The following is an 18,911-nucleotide window of genomic DNA, read 5'->3' on the forward strand; positions in this document are numbered from 1 at the left end:
GCTAGCTAGATGCTGCCATTCTGCAACGAAGATGCTGTCAATCCAATCCGCACAGCAGCAGATTGTCGATATGTGCGATATGTTATGTACATAAACCTAGACGTTGCGCATAAGGTAGTGAAATAAAGTTTTGACTGCATATTTGGTGCACATAATTTTACAATGAAATTTTTGTAACAATACACAGCAGTTAATACTTTAAGCTTGTGAAAACCGTAACACACTAGAGATACAGATGATGAGAGGTAATCCCAGCATTTGCAACACTACCCTATGTAGTAACCGGCACACCGGCTAAGCATGTTATCTTTTCTCCAACTTTTTTGCCTCCCATCTCGTGTCAGCATCTCTGTGACGCAGTGTGCGCACACCAGCCCCTTTCCAACGCATGGCTGAACCGCTGCTCGTCAGAACCGAAGGAAGGCAAACGGCAGCAACCAACAGCGTCGACTTCAAAACACCCCCCGAAGAGATGAGATTGAGGAGACTCTCATTTTCCAAAGGCAAAATATAAACGTTTTCTAGCTACTTATAGCGATTTGCTGCTCATTTTGGGGCCTGTCCGACCTCACCGGACCCCTGCCCTGCCCGTGTCCTATCCGGACACCTTCGAGTGTCTGCAACATCGTCTGTCCATCTCTCGGTTACTGCAGCTTTTCCATCTTCATATTGTGTGGAGGAGTTTTTAAATATAAATGATGTTGAATGATATTTTCGCTTTAGTTAGTTATTGAACGGCTCTTCGTTAATTAACTCATCACGTTCACGTCGCGATCGAATAACACTCCAGGGGAAAATATCCAGCGGAGGCTCCGGTGTTTAATAAAAACCGACAAAGACGTATCAAAAGAAGGGGTGCATCGTGGCAGAACGGAAGATAAGCTGAACTGGAAATCCAACGAATCCTAATTGTGAAAGTTACTAGCTCGCAGCTCGCGTTTCATCCAAAGCAATTTATTAATCATGGTAATTTTTCTTTCCGAGCGTTGGTAATTTTTCAATTTGCACTACAGTTTAAATTTCCGGTCTGTATCGCGGAACGAAGGAGTTTGATAAATGAAAAACGGGTAACGATCATTCACTCCTTTTAATGGGCCGACGAATCACCATGCGTGTCCATTGAAAAAGGAAAGCATGAGGTATTTGCAGCGAAGTGTGTAGGTAGGCGAAAGGGATTACGGTGGTTATGCCCGAAAAAGTTGTTTAAAATAATCAAGTTTCGGCGATGAGGGTAATTCATTTCGTCCCCCAACCGTGAGGTGTTTAGAGTCCTAGTGCTGTGAAAATATTCAAACAAGAGTGTAATAAGAAACATTTCATATGTACCTACGCCGAAAGTGGAAGAACATGCCATCAATCATTGCAACCCCGCAATCTGCCCGAATTAATTATTCAGCTCAGTGAGACAGCGCAAGGTCATGCTGCAATCTGCTGTAACGAGAGTCCGGTCAGTGGGAACCTATGGGGAAAAAAATTCATCATCGATTACGTCATGTTCTTTATCTGTTGGCAAATAATTCAGTCAACGGCTGCCACCTTTCGGGTGGGTGACATGATTAATTTATTGCAAATCTGATGTTTGGTCTATCTCTTTTTGATGACTAGAAACGGTTTAGTGAAGTTGGACAATATTGACCGAAAATACTTTTATGAAGCATTGTGCTATGGATTGGATGTGTGGCTTTAAATCAAGTTAAGAGCTCAAGAGGACATAAGAAATATTTTTTTAACATAATGGGAAAAGAAGTTTTCATTACACGGACGCAGTTTTTTAAATCTGTTTTTTTAGTAACAGTAACTAAAGAAGGTTCTTGTGATTTATCAATGACTGTTTTTTCAATGATTTTGTGTAGGAATTTTTTCTTATGATGTAACTAATGTACCGATTCTGCGGTCAAATTGGTATAAATTACAAATTTCCTAAAGTAAGTATTTTAAACCAAAATGTCATTTTCACCATTTTTGAAGTACTTATTTTTAAAATTATAATTGCTTCGTACAATGGTTATATACAGGGCACTGTTTGAAATTTTATTTATTTCAATTTAAAATCGTGTACTTTTGATAAAAAAAAATCTCAACAAGATGATTTGAATCAGCAGGATCCTAGCTCTATTCGGCCATTGTTTTAAATTCTAGTGACGGTGGCCCATTCAAATAAATACAATGTGAAAAAAGTGAGGTATTACAATGATGTACTATATTTGGCTCGTAATTGGATTATGATTACATCATCAATCATGTAGGTATTTATAAAGCTCAAGAATCTAAGCAAGAAAAGATTTACGAAAGAATTTTACAAAATCGTTCAACTATGATTAACCCATTATGACCCGGGTATACCTAAATTTGGACCAAATGAAGTGAAACTCTGTAATCTATTATATTATGGCTCGAATGTGTCGGGAAACGCAAAATCGTCATTTGGAATGCTTTCAAGGCCAAAATATCGCAGGTTAAATATTTTATAGGCTCAGTTTCAAACCAACAAATTATAAAGTTTTTTACAGATTTCTTATCGAATTTTGTGATAGACTTTACATATAAATACTAATTTACATGTCAGGTAATGATTCGTCACTAAATGTAGACTTTTTCATGCGTTTTGGGGACAAAAATTTTTTCGCCATTTTTCAACTTTTTTTCCGCCCTTTGTCACAACTTTGCATTGTTGAAAATACAGATGAAATGACAAAAACTGACAAATTATATCACACACACATCAGATTGATGTCTTATCTCTCTTGTAGTGATATATTAACAATGCTAACTGTTGAAATTCAGCAGTAAACAGGTTTTGAAGACGAGGTATGATATATCATACGCTGGGTCATAATGGGTTAAGCAGGGTTTGAAAAGAGGCGAATAACCATTAGTATTTACACCCTCTGTCTCAAAATAAAACGGAATGGATTAAAAAAAATTATTTTATTTATTGGTAATAACTTCTCTGAATTAAAGTGCATTGATTTGTTCGTTCAACAGTGCATCAAATAACTTTTATTTGTTGATGATTGGGATGAGAATAGTAAAGCCTGGCTGAAAGCTACTGTGGACGCATAAAACAACCTTTTATTCGAGATTGGAGTGTCATGAAAATACGTAAATGACTGCATTATGATTGCAGTAGTTTTATTCAGTTTTAAGTTTCACAATATTCATTACACTTTTTTCTTAACATATCCAACACAGTGCGGCTTAATCAGCATTTTGATCTATTGTGATATCACCCGGTGTTGTTCCGCAGTTCGTTATTTTTGTAGTATCGCTATAGAGTGAGTGAGCTTATTATCCGTGCCTTAAGTGTCGGTGTTTTTCACCCCCTTTTTTCTACGCTTCGTCCTACTTTTCAACCAATCCAGCTCTAGAGCTAAAAAGTACGGAGACTACTTATAATTTGCCCTTGGACAAGAGGCTTCATTCGCACCTCGAGCAAGTATCATTCTTATAACCAGCCCCGGCTACAGGCTTCATGCTCAGTAAAGCAGAATTCAGCACAAAGTGAGGGTGTGCGTATATGTGTATGTGTTCCTTACTGCTTTTTGCATTACCAATCTCGTTCCTAGAACCCAGTAGTGGAACAAGTTATAATTTGCCTGAACCAGAGGCTTCATTCGCACCTCAAGCAAGTACCACTCTTATAACTTGCCCTGGCAAGAGACTTTCATTGTTAGTAAATGCAGAATGCAGTACGAAGGAAGCGAAGGGGCCTGAGCATAAACCCATGCTAAAGTCATTTAACATCGAATGGCCTTTATTCTACTAAGATTCGAACGCACGACCACTCGCTTGTCAAGGCAGACTCGGTAACCTTACGGCTACAGGCCTCCCCTGACTGAATCAGCTTGTTTCTTCCACTCTGAACGCATTTCTTTTGCACTGCTGTTAACTTTTTCCCAGCTTCGTCGCAATTGCTCGAAATTTGTCAACAGGTCGGGACTCGGGACAATTTCGAGACTTACTTACTTACTTACTTATGTGTCCATGTCCGCCGGTCCGGCAGAACAAAGGAATGAAATCAGAGATCTCCACTGCTGACGGTTACCCGCCATGGCTTTTACCTGTCGCCACGACAGGTTCTCGTCTACAGCCCGGATGTCGTTGGCTAAGCTCCGTCGCCATGAGCCTCTGGGTCTGCCTCTTCTACGCTGTCCTTGTGGATTCCAGTCGAGTGCTTCTCTGCAAACCTCGTTCGCTCCTTTCCTCAAGGTATGTCCGATCCACTTCCACCTACATTCACGAATTTCTGTGGCTAACGACCGTTGATGACACCGACGATGGAGTTCCTCATTTGGTATCCAGTTATCAGGCCACAAAAAAGCCATGGGTTTATATCGTCTTTAGGCATTACCCTTCTTTATCGACAGACTTCGCAGCCGGCTGTTAGAGTACAGGAAAATTACGGGTCCAGTGCAACAATCCTATTGACTCTAACTAGCAAGCACCGCCTAGCCGAGATTCGAACATACGACGACTAGCTTGTTAGACCAGCATCGTATCTTGAAGCTAACTGGGCGGGCGATCAGGCCACAAGTTATCAGGACAATTTCAAGAGTTTATCTCTTTTGGCACGAAATTGACATTATTACGTACATATCTTTCGAGCGTGGATATTCTGCGTGGTTTGGCATCGTACCTTCTAGCCATATCCCGGATGGAGATACCAGGGCTGGATTTAACGCACCTCAATATTTTCCTCCTAAGTTGTCGATCTCCAGTTCCGGTTTTCTTGAAAATTTATCGCCGCTACTCTACATCTAGATTCTGCTTATAACCCTTTTAAACATTACACAAGATTTTTTACATCGTTCGAGTTCCATTTTGTACTGCTCCACAACGTGGTGGCATATTTTGACGAAACTTGCACCTGTTGTTCTTCATAGCCATGTAAACAGAGTCATGTCAAGTGGTTCCAGATGCCCAGATTAACTTTTAATTAGACAACGGATTTGGCTAGAATTATTTGGTCCACTTGTGGGAACCACCCTTTTGAGACCGTTCAGCCCTGGCTGTACCGGTCAGACAGTCAAAATCCGTGGATTTCATAGACCCACCACAATCAAGTCTTTGCTTTGCTAGAATCCCTGAGAGGGTTCTTCATACCACTTTGCATAGTCGCACTGTCACAAATTCGGTGTTACTGGTTCCAGGAGTCGCCTGATTACCAGGGTTCTTGTAGTTAGTGGATATCAGATCAGATCAGATATGCTGGCTAGGAATCACTCTCCTCATCTGATATTTTTAAACGATAGTCTTAACAATTGAAAGGTATGATTAGCATTCTTAGAGATCCGTGCTTTAGAATCGGCTTTGAATTAGAATCGGCAAAACTTTAGAATTTGGATTCCCACGTTCCCTGCCAGCAATCATGTACTTCGTTTTAGCGCTGTTTTTGGTAAGTCCCAATGTCACTGCTTCCCATTACAAGGCCTAAGGGCCTTTTCCACTGCACTACGGTTGATTCCGAAAATATCGACGTCGTTCATAAAACCACGAAGCATGTGAGATATCGTGATGATAGTCCCGTTGCTTTGCTCGTTTGATCTTCGTATTGCACCTTCCAAGGCAATGTTGAATACCAAGTTGAAGAGTGCCTCTCCTTGCTTTAATCTATCTAACATCACGAAAGCAGCTGAGGTCCATCCGCTATTCTGACGCATGGTTTTGACACAACTAGCGCCGCACGAATCACCGTAATAAATTTCATCAAAAAACCATGTTCTAGCATTATCTACCACAGCCCATTCTGTTAGACTGAATCGTACGTCGCCTTAAAGTTCACAAATAGATGTTGAGTTTGCAAGTTGTACTCCCGGAACATGTCTAGTAACTGACGCAGGGTAAACATCTGATCCGTTGTGAAGCGATCTTCACGAAAACCAGCTTGGTACTCGCCGACGAAGGACTTCGCTAACGGGTTCAGTCTTCAGAACAGGATGTGGGAGAGCACCTTATAGGCAGAATTAAATAATGTAATGACTCGATTGTTTTTATACTCGAGTTGATTTGCTTGTTCAAAAATAGCGCAAATAAGGTCATCCAATCCATCCTTCGGCATTTGTTCTTCCTTCCAGACCCTGACAATAATCCGGTGGATAGCAGTTGTTACAAGTCAATTATAGTAACCGGTTTATGACTAATTTCAGTCATAAATAAGTTTCCGCAACCATTAGTGCGAAAAATGTGCTACTTGGGCACTCGCCACCAATTTCAGGCATTCGGTATCAAATTAGCTGTTACGCTGTCTTTCACGCATCGTGCCTACCACATCACTAGCAGTTGCTTCAATGGCTCTATAGAGATTCCTCCACAGTTCACTTATATCTTCTTTTCTTTCTTCCTGCTGTTCTGCGATTCGTTGATCGGTCTTGTACATTCAGCATTGTCGTGGATGTTGAAATGTAGCGTCCTCTCACTGCGAGCCTTCGCCGCGTTCGACAGTCTTGCCCAGATCTTATACACGACTTGATAGTGGTCAGAGTCCGTAAACTCCGAAAAGACCATACACTGATAACATCTGGAAAGTGTCGACCGTCAATTAAGACATGATCGATTTAAGAACTAGAGATTTCAAATGGATGTTTCCAGATGTGCTTCCGAATATTCAGACATGAAAAGTAAGTGCTACAGATGGCCATTTCTCTGATCGTGGCAAAATTTATTAGCCTCAGATGCAGACCGTTAATATTGGACGACAGATAAAGGCTATGTCTTCCAATTACAGGACAGAAGAGTTCTTCTCTCCGATCGGACCAGCGCATTTGCATCTCCGATGATTATTTTCTCGTCATGTTTTGGGCACTCTCCATAGGCCCTTTCGAGTCTGTCGTAGAATTCGTCCTTAGCATCATCGGTTTTATCATTTGTCGGTGCGTTACGTTGATTAGGCTGTAGTTGAAGAATTTGCCCTCAGTTCTCAGCACACAAATATGGTCATCTACGGACCTCTACCGGATAGATCATGGCTTTTACTTTCCCATTGAATCAACGAAATCGATATGAAAATGACTCCATGTTCTGCTTTTCTATCGCCACTGTAGTATTTGTGGTATTTGACAGATGTGCCTGCAGTAGGGTCTACTGCACGAATTTCCTTTTCTCCGGAATTTGGCCACCAGTTATTTCGGGAAAACTTTCTGAATAGCAGCGATCCGCATTCCGAGTCGAAGTACCTCTCGAGCAAGCAAGCCAGCTTGTCCCGGCTCATGGAAAGTTCCGACATTCCGAGTACCAAGTTTCTAACGGTTATCCATTAATCGTTTCCTTGTTCTTTACCGTGTCTATACCGATAGATCCGTTCCGTATTTCCATTTTCGTTGTTCGTGATAAATGGGTCTGTTATCTTAGGTATCGTTTGCGGGATATAGCATTATATAGCGAGATATCGCATTCAGCCGGTTGCCCCGAGACAGACGCTGTTTGAGCCACCCCTCACCTGCTCGTCATCGTTTGACTTAGATCTTAGAAATTATATACTGCTGCAGATGGGGTCCAAAACAGGTTGGTTAGCAGATTTATAACTTGCGGACCAACGAGTTTTGCTCCATAAAGGTAAACTAGGAACTACTTTCTTTAGCCAGTTAGGTGCCTTCACGTACAAGAACCAGGTAACCGGACTGGTAAGAGCAGTTAAAAACTTAGGTTTGACCCGCTCGTTTCTTCGTTGTTTTTTTGCGATCGAAAGAGCATCCTGTACATGTAGAATCTAGCTGAGTCGTAGCAGTCAATTCAGTGCTGCAATAATTCTCAAACAGAATCCAAACTCTGAACTGCCCTATGACGATCCTGAAGCAAATACTAGTATTGAGATCCGTGGGTCGGCTATAAATTTTACTAATAATCGTCGCATTAGCCATTCCTTCCTGAACGGAATGAATGTATTGCTTTCGCATATTCGTTTTCTGTCTGTCTCGGTGGCGTCCGTAGAAGTTCCCTTTCGTAGTTTTGAAGATAGATTACAAAGGTTATACACTAGTCATACACGTAAAAGCTCCAACTTGATTGATATTAACATTACTTGTGACTACAAATTTTTTTGAGAATTTTTATCATTGCCTGAAGCCGTTTTGCCGTGTTTCTGTTGAGTGAATTTTTACTGTCTCTTCTAAGAGGAGTAGTGTCAACCCTAAAAATTATTGACTATCCCAATCAGGCAGCTTCCTTTTGCCCTGCAGGTGGTCGCATCAATTCGTTTGAAAACAATTTTTTTCTTCGTTTCTAAACTAAACACAAGTACGTTAGCACGACTACGTAATTGAAGTTAAACACAAGTATTTTTTGGAAAAGAACGGATGTATGAGCCAATGTGTTCCTCATAGTTTTTCATATCCGAGCATCGCAACATCTGATTTCAACCGTTATAAATGTGTTTCAGTTTATTAAATTAGTTTTTTTAGTTTGTTTAAAGTTTATATAAAACGAATTAAAACGAGTTACTATCAAATGAAGTTTTTCATTGTATTCTATAAATCTTACTTTAATATTCATTAGAACTTATATGAATCGCAATAATAACAACTTGTAACCTCTTTTCTATTCTAAATTTTCCACCAAATATCCGAAGGCGACACCGATGAAAAGTGTATGTACATATATTTAAAATTAAGCAGCAATAATCGGCATGATTTAACACATCAGCATGACAGTCAAAATATCTGCTTACCCACTTATTGGAATTACTGGCAATCGATTGTCGTCTAGTCTTGGTTTTAATACATGGTGATAACTACAACTACTATTTAAACTCTATAATTTCCCTTAGCTTGAATCTCTATGTCCCCGACCTAACGTGGTAACACCATGTAATAAAATGAAGATAGCTCAATCAGGCTTTAGTATATAATCGAATGTATTTATTTAATCTATTCTTGCTTTTAACTAACCGATAAAGATGGATAGCGCAAGAAGTATTTGCACATTGTCCTTCATATCTACGAATAGGCAGAGATACTGAAGAAAAGAAAAGAGAAATATAAATATTTAGAGGAGCAAAACAGTTGAATGTTGCCTTTCGCCAATAATTAATGATGATTTTATTTAGTACATTTTTGAGTTGATTTTCAGCCAGCAGCCAACAAATTGACATCATAGTTATTCATGCATCCACTATGCGGCATTTAATGATCTGTGAATTCCAATTATACCGCATTCAAGCGTAAAATTATCGTCTTGTGCTATTGGTATTAAAGCGCTTTTTTCCTTTCGATGTGCATTAAAAAATTTGTTGGGTCGGTTATTTATTGGTACTTTAATTATTCGATGTGCTGCCAATCTCAGCCCGAAAGTCACGAAAATAAATGATTATTTTTATCCTCGCAGAAACGATCAATGACGTGCGACATAGTTCACTTCATTAAATGTTCATTTTGTGTAATTTATAATAATAGTCACAAGAATGGCGACGAAGTTTCACAGTTAACGAGTTTTTGCAGTAGTATTAGAAACAGAGCGGAATACTCATTTCGTAACAGAAACGGATGTGATCAACAAGCGGAATTGTTACCATTTACCATCATCAAATCACACGTGCATTCACACTTGTATCAACTGCTCGTAATTATACGTTAATTTTCACCCAATCTATCGCCAATTCAAGGTCAAGTAGTATTCATTCGACAGGGTTGTCTCATTATTATCCTGAAGTTAAAAATACAACTCTCCCCTGTAGTTAAACTGTATTAATGATTTAAAAATAGGAATAAGTAATTGAAACATCATAAAAATTGTTGCACAGTTGATGAAAATAGAACCACTCTAGCGTTAGGTAAAAAATTGCCAAAAATGTCAATCGTACAGAGTTAACTAGCCGCAAAGACAAATGTAAAAGAGGAAAATGTGCGGTTTGAATTCGACCGCAGTCTGTCAGTCGGCCAACAATTTTCGATTCTCAATTTTACGATTCTCGCTGGTGGAGCTGCAAAATATTACTCACTTCGTACTGATACAGAAGGAATAACATAAATAATTATTGCTCAGCAACAGTGCGAAGCGAAAGTCTCGTGCTACCTGGAGAGGAATTTATTTTAGAACAGAGATTAGAATTCTGTGTTTGTATAGCCTGTTATTTCATTTGTGAAGAAAAGTATGGGCCTCGGATAGACAATCGAAAAAAAATCTGAAATGAAAAATTTCCTGCATTATAAAGTTGAGCATATAAAAATAAGCGATATTTATACAAGCACAATTGAATCAAATTATAGTACAGGCAGTTCCCCAAATAAAACGGTGGGTTGATAGTGTACGCCCACGGCGATTTCTTAGTAGTCCATTAATCAATAAAACTGATATTTTGTACATTGTTATCCATTGTTTTCATTGTAGTATGTGGTATAACCTAGTCAACTACCAAAAATCAACTTTATTGGTTAATGGACAGTTAAGATATCGCGATGGGCGTACAGCACCACCTATCGGCTTATTCGGGGGATTCCTGTAATCGTATTCTTTCCTAGTAAATTTTAGTTTGCTCTGGATCTGAATCCAAGAATGTAAAATAATGAAATTATTTATTGTTTTAAAACATTACCTAACCAATGCTGTTATCAGCTATTTTCGATATTTTCGAACGGGTGTGTGTACGGCACATTCTCAGAATGCCGTTTCTCGATACGTTCCTACCGCCCGCGCCGCCACCGAATTCTTCCTTCTTATTGTAAGCAACACCATAAGCGCTTACTGAAAATGAATGCCTCTCCCTGTTCTATAATGGAACGGGAAAAATCCGCACTCATCGTTGAACACTTCCCGAATTCGTTGAAAGAAAGCAGAATTTCCCTGTATAATTTAACTTAACGTACACGATTGATTTGATATTAGTATTGGACGGGGAGGTGAAAAGATGTGATTTGCCGGGAGTAGATATGGCGGGGACTCCGGTCGATGATAGAGCACGGTGTTGGTCTACCGATCCGAAACCCAGTTAGTGGTCAGTCTAGCATCTTGGTTGGTTCAATAAAGACACACTTCTCGGTCTTGGAACTCGGACGAGCGGTGAATTTCTCGGTCAACTAACAGCCAAGGCTGCGAAAATTGATTTAACTATTGATTCGTTTCGATCGTTACCCGTCGGTTGTAGTTAAAGCATTCACACTGGCTTCCTCAAAGCTTCGCCGCGCCAGCAGCATCGCGGTTTACGACGTGAGTTTTGTCACAGCTCTTTCCGTTTTTGTACGCTGCAGTGTCACCCTTCTCCGGCAAATTGGAACACCAATTAGGAATTCCTCAAGTCGGCAGAGTGCAGTTTTTAATTACCGCTGAATATAACATTAAAAATTTCATCGCTTCCGGTGAACATGACAGGCTACTAATCCGTTTATATTTCTGGAGTATGCCAAATGCTACTTACTTGGTAGATGCTGGCTGCTACAGTTGCTGGGAAAAAGCGACGCAAATTGTGACTTAATTATCAATGTCCGGTGGTGCAAGGGGCAACTAAAACCTGTCTCGGTTGTACGAACATAGTAGCAAATAGTATGAATCAATTCAGCAGTAAGTTGAAAAAAGAGCAAAATATAACAAAGCAAAACTAGCAAAAATATAACACTATTGTGAAATTTTTATCTTTCGAAGATGAAAAGCCGATAAACAGGAATAAGATGTTTTGAAAATTTTCCATTAGGTAAAAAAGATTTTTTTCAACCTTTCATTTGTCATTTTCTTCCATCGTGGAAAATTTTGTGAACAACTTTTGGCGGATATTTCTCCTGAGTCACTGAGAAAATTTACTTTCACTTTCATGCAAAACATTTTTTTCTGTAAGATCTGGTTCAAGAAATATAAATTTAAAAAATAAGCAAAGTTCGAGAAAATCAGAAAATTTGAAAACAGTTTTTTTTGGGAAATTGGAAAACCTCGAATTTTTAAAATAAGTTGTCCGTGTACAAAATTTCATGGAATTGATTTTGATAAAATGTCCAGTTTGCAATTTGGATGTAAATGTTCTCTTATTGTATTATCTTTATTAACAATTTTGGTCATACGCTTAAAATAGTGTAGAAAAAAACTATACATTGTTATTGATGTGTTGTTGTACTGACAATTTCAATTTAAAGTTATTGTGAAAGACAATTTACAAATCGGTGAATATGTAACTGTTATCAGACTGTTTCATTTGTCCTGTCGTGAAATTTCAGGCGCGAAATCAGTTTATCCTAAATTATTTCGTGAAATATTTCTCTATAAACACTGGTTAAATTGGTATCAAATAAACGTTCTTACCTCTCCACAATCAGACAGCTCTGAGCTCTGTGAAATAACTGCAACTTGCAAAGTGATGCTACGTGTTTTAATTGGGCAATAAATTAGCATATTGCACTACATATTTTCAACCCTAACATTGTGCATCGTAGTTGACGTTAACGATACCATCAACACAGACAGCTTTTTACTATTGACAGAAGTGGTCATTGTTTTGCCATATAGTCCTAAGAAGTGCTCTTCGGCATGGTTTGTTTCATCTTATAGAATTTAATCGTGTAATCTGACCTGTTATGGTGCCTGTTGAAGCAATCAAAATTTAACAGCCACTTTTGGCTAGCCACAATGATTCAATGGTAAGGTAGTGTCTCTAAAGAAGATAAAGAAACGTGCAAAAGTTGAAATTCACCGACAAAGAAAGCTGCCAATTCGCACGGCGGATGTCGGTTCGTTGGCGGTGAGGAAGTTATTGACCGAATGCCAAAAAATGGTGATATAATTATTAGCGATTGATTCATCGGACGGGGAATGCAGCAGCGTACGGAAATAATCACAGCATCAGAGTAGTAGATCCGTTTTACATGTGATTTTCCCTTCGACACAGTTGTGTTGATAAATGTGTGACATGTTAGTGGTACGGAAAATTAACGATGGACAACATATTGAGTTTTAACATTTTCTATTCATGAGGATGAGACATCAGAGAAAATATTTGTACAGAATCAACCAAGCGCAGAACTATGTTTGTTTTTCAACACAAAAGGTTGTGATCCTTTAATTTGTTTTAAAGCCAAATTTAGTTCATATTTTCTAGACCTCGTGTTTTTGTCTTGACCTTTAAGAAGGTCCGGCATATGAATAACGGTAGTTTTTACAATCGACGAAGGGAACGGTAAAAGAAAGTAATAAAGCAAAGGTGTTGATAGTGTTTAAACAGAATGGGACAAGGCGTGAAGTGGAAAGAGCTGAAAATTAAGTAAGGGTGGGTCATTGAGGCAACGCTTAAGAAGCAGTGTGGATTTGGCATTCACCGAAAAAGGCCTACATCCGAGTCGGACCCCACCGGTGGTAATTCGGTTTAGAGGCTTAGAGAGGCCACGGAAGCGATTAGTCACAATTCTGAGGAAGAAAAGCCCCAGAACGGGAACGGACAGAGATCGTGAAGAATTAGAACAACTATTGTTGGTTGATATTTTGAGTTTCATTACACTCTTATGATGGCATTTAAGACTAAAATTAGTCATGAAGACCGCCATAAGAGTACAATTAAACTTACATTGTTGCTTGGGAATGATGCGTGAAAATTCTACGAAAGGGTGGTCTGGTATGTAAATTTCAATACCAAAACCCGACCCGTGTTCCGCCCAAAAAAATAATCGAGCACCAGGCTTCATTCTCGGTTTTTTGCTCTATAGATGCTCATTTGACTGCAGCGCAGTAACCAAACAGAATTCGAAAAAGTAGTATAAAGGGCAATTGTAGCGCTAATCATTATCTACATTATTGTAGAAGAAAGTATAGTTTTATCTTTCGTATTTACGGCGCTATGCGATTGCTACCTCATTGGTAGTCAAATAAGAGCTCTTTTTGCTACCAACGGGGTAGTAGCCCCATAGCGCCGTAAATACAAAAGATAGAACTAACCATTCTTCAACAATAATGTCGATAATGATTAACTCTACAATTTTCTTTTACTGTACTTTTTCGAATCTACTGAGCAAAAAACTGAAAATGAAGCCTGTTGAGGAGCCATACCCTATCCGAACCCGACAAAGAACAAATTGTTGTTACCCGCATCCTATTAGCTGTATCTTATTTCTTAATTCCCGAACTCGGTAAACCCAATCAAAAAACATTTTTGCTGCATAATTGCTTATTAAGCACTTGTTTCCTGTACATTGGCTATATAACGGTTGAATAATCTATCATTCAAATAAAATGTTTGTTGGGATATGCCGCCGCACAAAGCAAGCGATGTACAAAACGACAGTTAGGCTGGTAGACCTTTACTGATCTCAGGCTGTAATTTTACCTACAGAAAATATTTGTGCTCATGTCGTATTTGAACAGTTGATGTTGCTGACTAATTTTGGATTGATGAAGCGGAATACAAACGGAAAATAAAGGGGTACACAGGCGTATGAAACATGAGCTGAACGCACTACTTGGGCTGTAAACCATATCACGAAATTTTTAACTTTTTAGTTAAAATTTGACGGTTTGATAGTTATTTCTCCTCGAGTGGATAAAATCAGTTCAGAATGCGAACCTTTAACAACACCCCCGCTTGAAGCAAACGATGTACAAAATGCCAATTCGACCAGTAGCCGTTTACGGAATTGAAACCGTTACTTTGCTAAGGGAAGACGTAACGAAAGGTAGTTATGGCCGGCCACGTCGTAAGAATGCCGGATGAGTGCGGGAAACCTGTTCTCTTCAAGGACATCATCGGCATCAGGAAGAGAGAGGCCAAATGTGCTAGCTCGCTTGAACAGATCGAAGTTGTCTTGCGAATGTGAAGACGTTCAAAGAATTGGCGGCGTGTAGTGCAGGACCCAGTGCAATAGAGATGAATTCTTGATATGGCATTAAGGGGGAACCCTACTCTGCAAGGTTGAAAAATAATGGATTATCGTGATTTATCTTTGGATGTTGGAGTTAAACCTAAGTGTTAAGGTATTTTGTATTTTTTGGAGGCCAAAATGGTGATTATTATGCTGTTGGCATCTGGGCACGTGAATGCTCTCTAGAAAACAGTTACTTGCCAGGGGTACGTGCCGGGAGCCAAAGTAGTATTGAAGAACGGATTTCAACGGTGATTTTGAAGCCTTAGGTTAATACTTAATTATTACATGCCAGTTTTGGCTGGATTTACACCGAAAATCACCAATTGAGAGGTCATAAAAAATTGAAAAACAGCTACGTAACAATTTAGATAATTCATTTTTACATGCTGAAAAAATTTCCTGCCAAATCGGTCCACCAAATTCTGAGATACATGTGCTGTCAGTTGAAAAAACATGGTTTCGATAAAACACGTTTGAAGTTTCGTACAGCAATGCCCTTCCCTTGAGCCTACCCCATAGTTTTTGTAGTAACTTTTCAATGAGATCATATATCGAAAAATCCTTTGGAGTAATATTTTTGAAGGTATAAGTTTCCCGAAATAGCATATCGAAAGTTTCTTTCACTTTTGATGAATAAATTTCTACTGGAAAACAGCGTACAAAAGCACACAACTAGTTCAAATTATTGTTCGGAGCGGGGGAAGGAGTAACACATAAACGTTTGCCCAACTTTTTGACATTATTCTTTTTTTCTGCGAAGATGGCAAGTCATGGAAGAATTTAACAGGTTAAAAGTTAGCACAAGAATGGAAAAAGTTTTGCTTCGCTTGCATAACATATTGTACGTCCGGTTAATGCTTGCTTTCTACATTGTGTTTTTGTTTATAAACACTCTTTCACATTGCTTTATTTGTTTAGAATAAGAAACGAAGTTGAAATTTCTGAGGCAAACTGATAATGCTTTAGCAACGATCTTAAAAAATAAAAAATATTTTGTGAATAAAAAAAATAAAACAACAAACCAAGTGTGCTTGATGCTAGGCAAACTGAATGTGTTAACTATGAATCAAACGCTTAGAAAAGCCAGAGGGTTTCTAATTTCAACTAGAATTGTGGCTGTTCGACGAAAAGATATCTTTTAACTGAACAATAATTCGGGATACAATACTAACAACAGTTTCTTTGCGCTTGTAGGAGGATGAAGAACAGAGGCTGCTCATCATGCGCAAAGCATTCCAGATGTTCGACACTACCAAATCGGGTTTCATCGATACAGTGAAAATTTCCACCATCCTGAACACGTTAGGGCAGCAGTTTGACGAGGGTGAACTGCAGGCACTGATCGACGAGGAAGATCCGGAAGAAACGGGCAAGGTGAACTTCGATGGATTCGCGAACATTGCCTCGAACTTCCTGATAGAGGAGGAGGACGCCGAAGCGATGGAGAAGGAACTGAAAGAGGCTTTCAGGTTGTACGATCGAGAAGGAAATGGCTATATTACTACCAGGTTAGTCCTTCGATTGATTAGCATAGTTACTATGCTAATGGAAAAATCAGAATTGCGCCATGGTAATATTATTATATGACGATTTTGAATGTTTAACTTTTAGATGGTAATCTAGTGTTTTTAATTATTTTAGACATTTGCTACCTATTTGTCTATCAAACAAGCGGATTTAAAGTTCGTTCAAGTACATGTATAGAAATATTTGCAATAGGAATTGATGTCCAGGTAAACTTGCTTGACTAGTACTTCCATTAAATTACGCGTTGCAATCAGCTGCGAAGCATTTTCACCTTCTTTTATGTGATAGATACACATTATTACGATTGCATACGCTTCACTTCACTGTCAATGGCAACAAGACAATTTCGAACATTTTTTTGCATTTTGAATGACAACATCTGTGCGATGCCGAACCGGAAGATCCTACCCAGTACGTTACATATTTAAAGTTCAAGCGTCTGAGTAGATAAATCTGTTGAATGACTTTTTTAGTGCTTACCGTTGGTAGTGAAATAAAAATAAATATAACATTCTACTGCATCCCATTTCGTGTTTTCATCTAGCGATCTCTATCTCTAGCTAGGTGTACGGCGAGATGACATGTGCGATTTGGGGCCAACATTCCTAACCAGTCAGCACCATCGAACGTTATGGCGGCGGACGGTTGAGCCAATGCCAATAGAGCGGAATCGAATACGGCTACTATAGGATCTCATAGAAACGTACTTGCTTGTCATTTTTGTTGAAGAAGAGTGGTGTTGAAGCTTTAAACACTAATATCACCCGCTCACGCCTAAAATTAAAGGAAAGAAAATTTACGACCACGGCAAGTGTAGAGTCGCACGTGAATGCATTCCACACCTGTTATGGATACACGGACCGAGTTTCCTCCGATGGATAAATTTAACCGATGATTTCCACTCCGGTGATAGGGATGGACATTTGCTCGAAAATGATGACTCTTGAGGGTGGGTTGACTCATTCATAACAGACGATGTAGAATCTTGCTCGCGCGTACATCTTACGCTAGAGGTGATTTAAATCATAATGTCAACAGCAGTTGTGTAAGAGAGCAGTGACGGAGTTTTAAAAGATAATAAATTTCGACCTGCCAACCATATTCGGTTGGTTTATAAATATCCAACTAATATTGCGCAAACTATTTCATTAGCATGTAATCAAGCACTGTGTTAGCTTGAAACATTAAAATCAATGGAAAAATTTTACAAACGTTTTTAAGATGGAAGTCAAACAAATTTTTCGACGTTATTTGAGGTGTATATCGTTTGATCCTTTTCCACATACAGAATATACAAAAACTTCTCATGTTATTATTTATAGCACATTGAAGGAAATTTTGGCAGCTCTGGATGATAAATTATCGAACGAAGATCTAGACGGAATCATCAATGAAATCGATACTGACGGATCCGGAACTGTTGATTTCGACGGTAAGTCTTTCCTTCAAAATGCACAGAAACTAAGCTTGGTTGCTAATGAATATATTCATCACTTTGTAGAGTTCATGGAGATGATGACCGGAGAGTAATTGGACTGTGTGATAACAGAACGAAAGCGGCTCTCCCAGCACGACGTCAAAGAACCAATACAAAATCGATGTAGCGATTATAGCCAACTACCAATAGTTTACCTGATTTACCCAGCAAAACATGTTTTCTTTTTTGTACCGTAGTCTTCTAGTATGTTTATCAAATGTCACTTGAGACAGGGCCCTTCAGCGAACAACATAATTGTCGTGAACTAGCAGCCATGCCTAGCATTCAGGGTACAATCTAACGATAATTGGCTAATCTTACTTGTAAAATCAATCAAATGTTAAATTTCAATAGGCTGAAACTTTTACTGTTGCACCTCACATACGTAAATTCGAATGCACTCTTTTCTGTTTCGTATTTTTCCCATCCTTAGATATTCAGTCTCAAATTCAAATTGACTAGCAATTAGATGTTGCACAAATTGTTCCGTCTATGATATGTGTTTTACTAGTGCATGTTTCAGTGACACACAATTGCTCACGTTGTTCTTCGATTGCTCATGAAGGTTGATTACTTTTTGTTCTGCATTTATTTACTGTCAATTTACTGCACCCCTTTGAGCCGTTACCCGGAAATGACTAGAAAACCACACTCATTGTTCAAAGTAGATATTTTAAAAAATATGGTAATACGATATGGAAATAAAATACCACTATTTATTAAGAAACAGGATGCTGCATCTGATGTGATGATGACATGACGTCATGGAATAATATTAAACTGTTGATCTACTCATATGATCATATATTATAATGAAAGTTTAACCATTTAATGGATTAACTTATAACTAATATAAATTTGGAACAAACTTTACTCTTCAAAAGTATATATTACTAAACATCTTAGTAAGAATTATCATCCGGTCTTCGTTAGAAGTAATTTGAAAAAAAAGGCACACAACTAGGTACTTTCTAAAACCAAACCAGCGAGAATACTTACGAATCGATAAGTACCTGTCGGACCGATACTCATTGTTTGGAAACATACGAAGTATGAATATAAAATGCTTACGAACGCTTCAAAATCTATTAGTGCGAACAAAGTACGTAGTCAAAAGGCAAAGCGTTGAGCTTTAAACGTTTTTA

The 18,911-nt window shown here is 38.7% G+C and overlaps 1 protein-coding gene across 1 annotated transcript; it reads left to right on the forward strand.

Moving 5' to 3' along the window:
• The first annotated feature begins 873 nt into the window (after positions 1-873).
• On the forward strand, positions 874-18,425 carry LOC128741104 (troponin C). Its single transcript, XM_053836679.1, has 4 exons — positions 874-966; positions 15,957-16,270; positions 17,612-17,721; positions 17,791-18,425. Exons 1-4 carry the CDS (start codon positions 964-966, stop codon positions 17,817-17,819), a joined length of 456 nt encoding a protein of 151 aa, XP_053692654.1. The 5' UTR covers positions 874-963; the 3' UTR covers positions 17,820-18,425.
• The last annotated feature ends 486 nt before the right edge of the window (positions 18,426-18,911 follow it).

This window comes from Sabethes cyaneus, chromosome 3 (assembly GCF_943734655.1).
Source record: "Sabethes cyaneus chromosome 3, idSabCyanKW18_F2, whole genome shotgun sequence".
NCBI classification, from domain to species: Eukaryota; Metazoa; Arthropoda; class Insecta; order Diptera; family Culicidae; genus Sabethes; species Sabethes cyaneus.

Bases quoted from the DNA above. Each gene is read 5' to 3' on its own strand.
- LOC128741104 (XM_053836679.1), top strand. The intron at 16,271-17,611 runs GTTAGTCCTTCG...TATTATTTATAG, and splicing joins AATGGCTATATTACTACCAG to CACATTGAAGGAAATTTTGG. The intron at 17,722-17,790 runs GTAAGTCTTTCC...ATCACTTTGTAG, and splicing joins CGGAACTGTTGATTTCGACG to AGTTCATGGAGATGATGACC.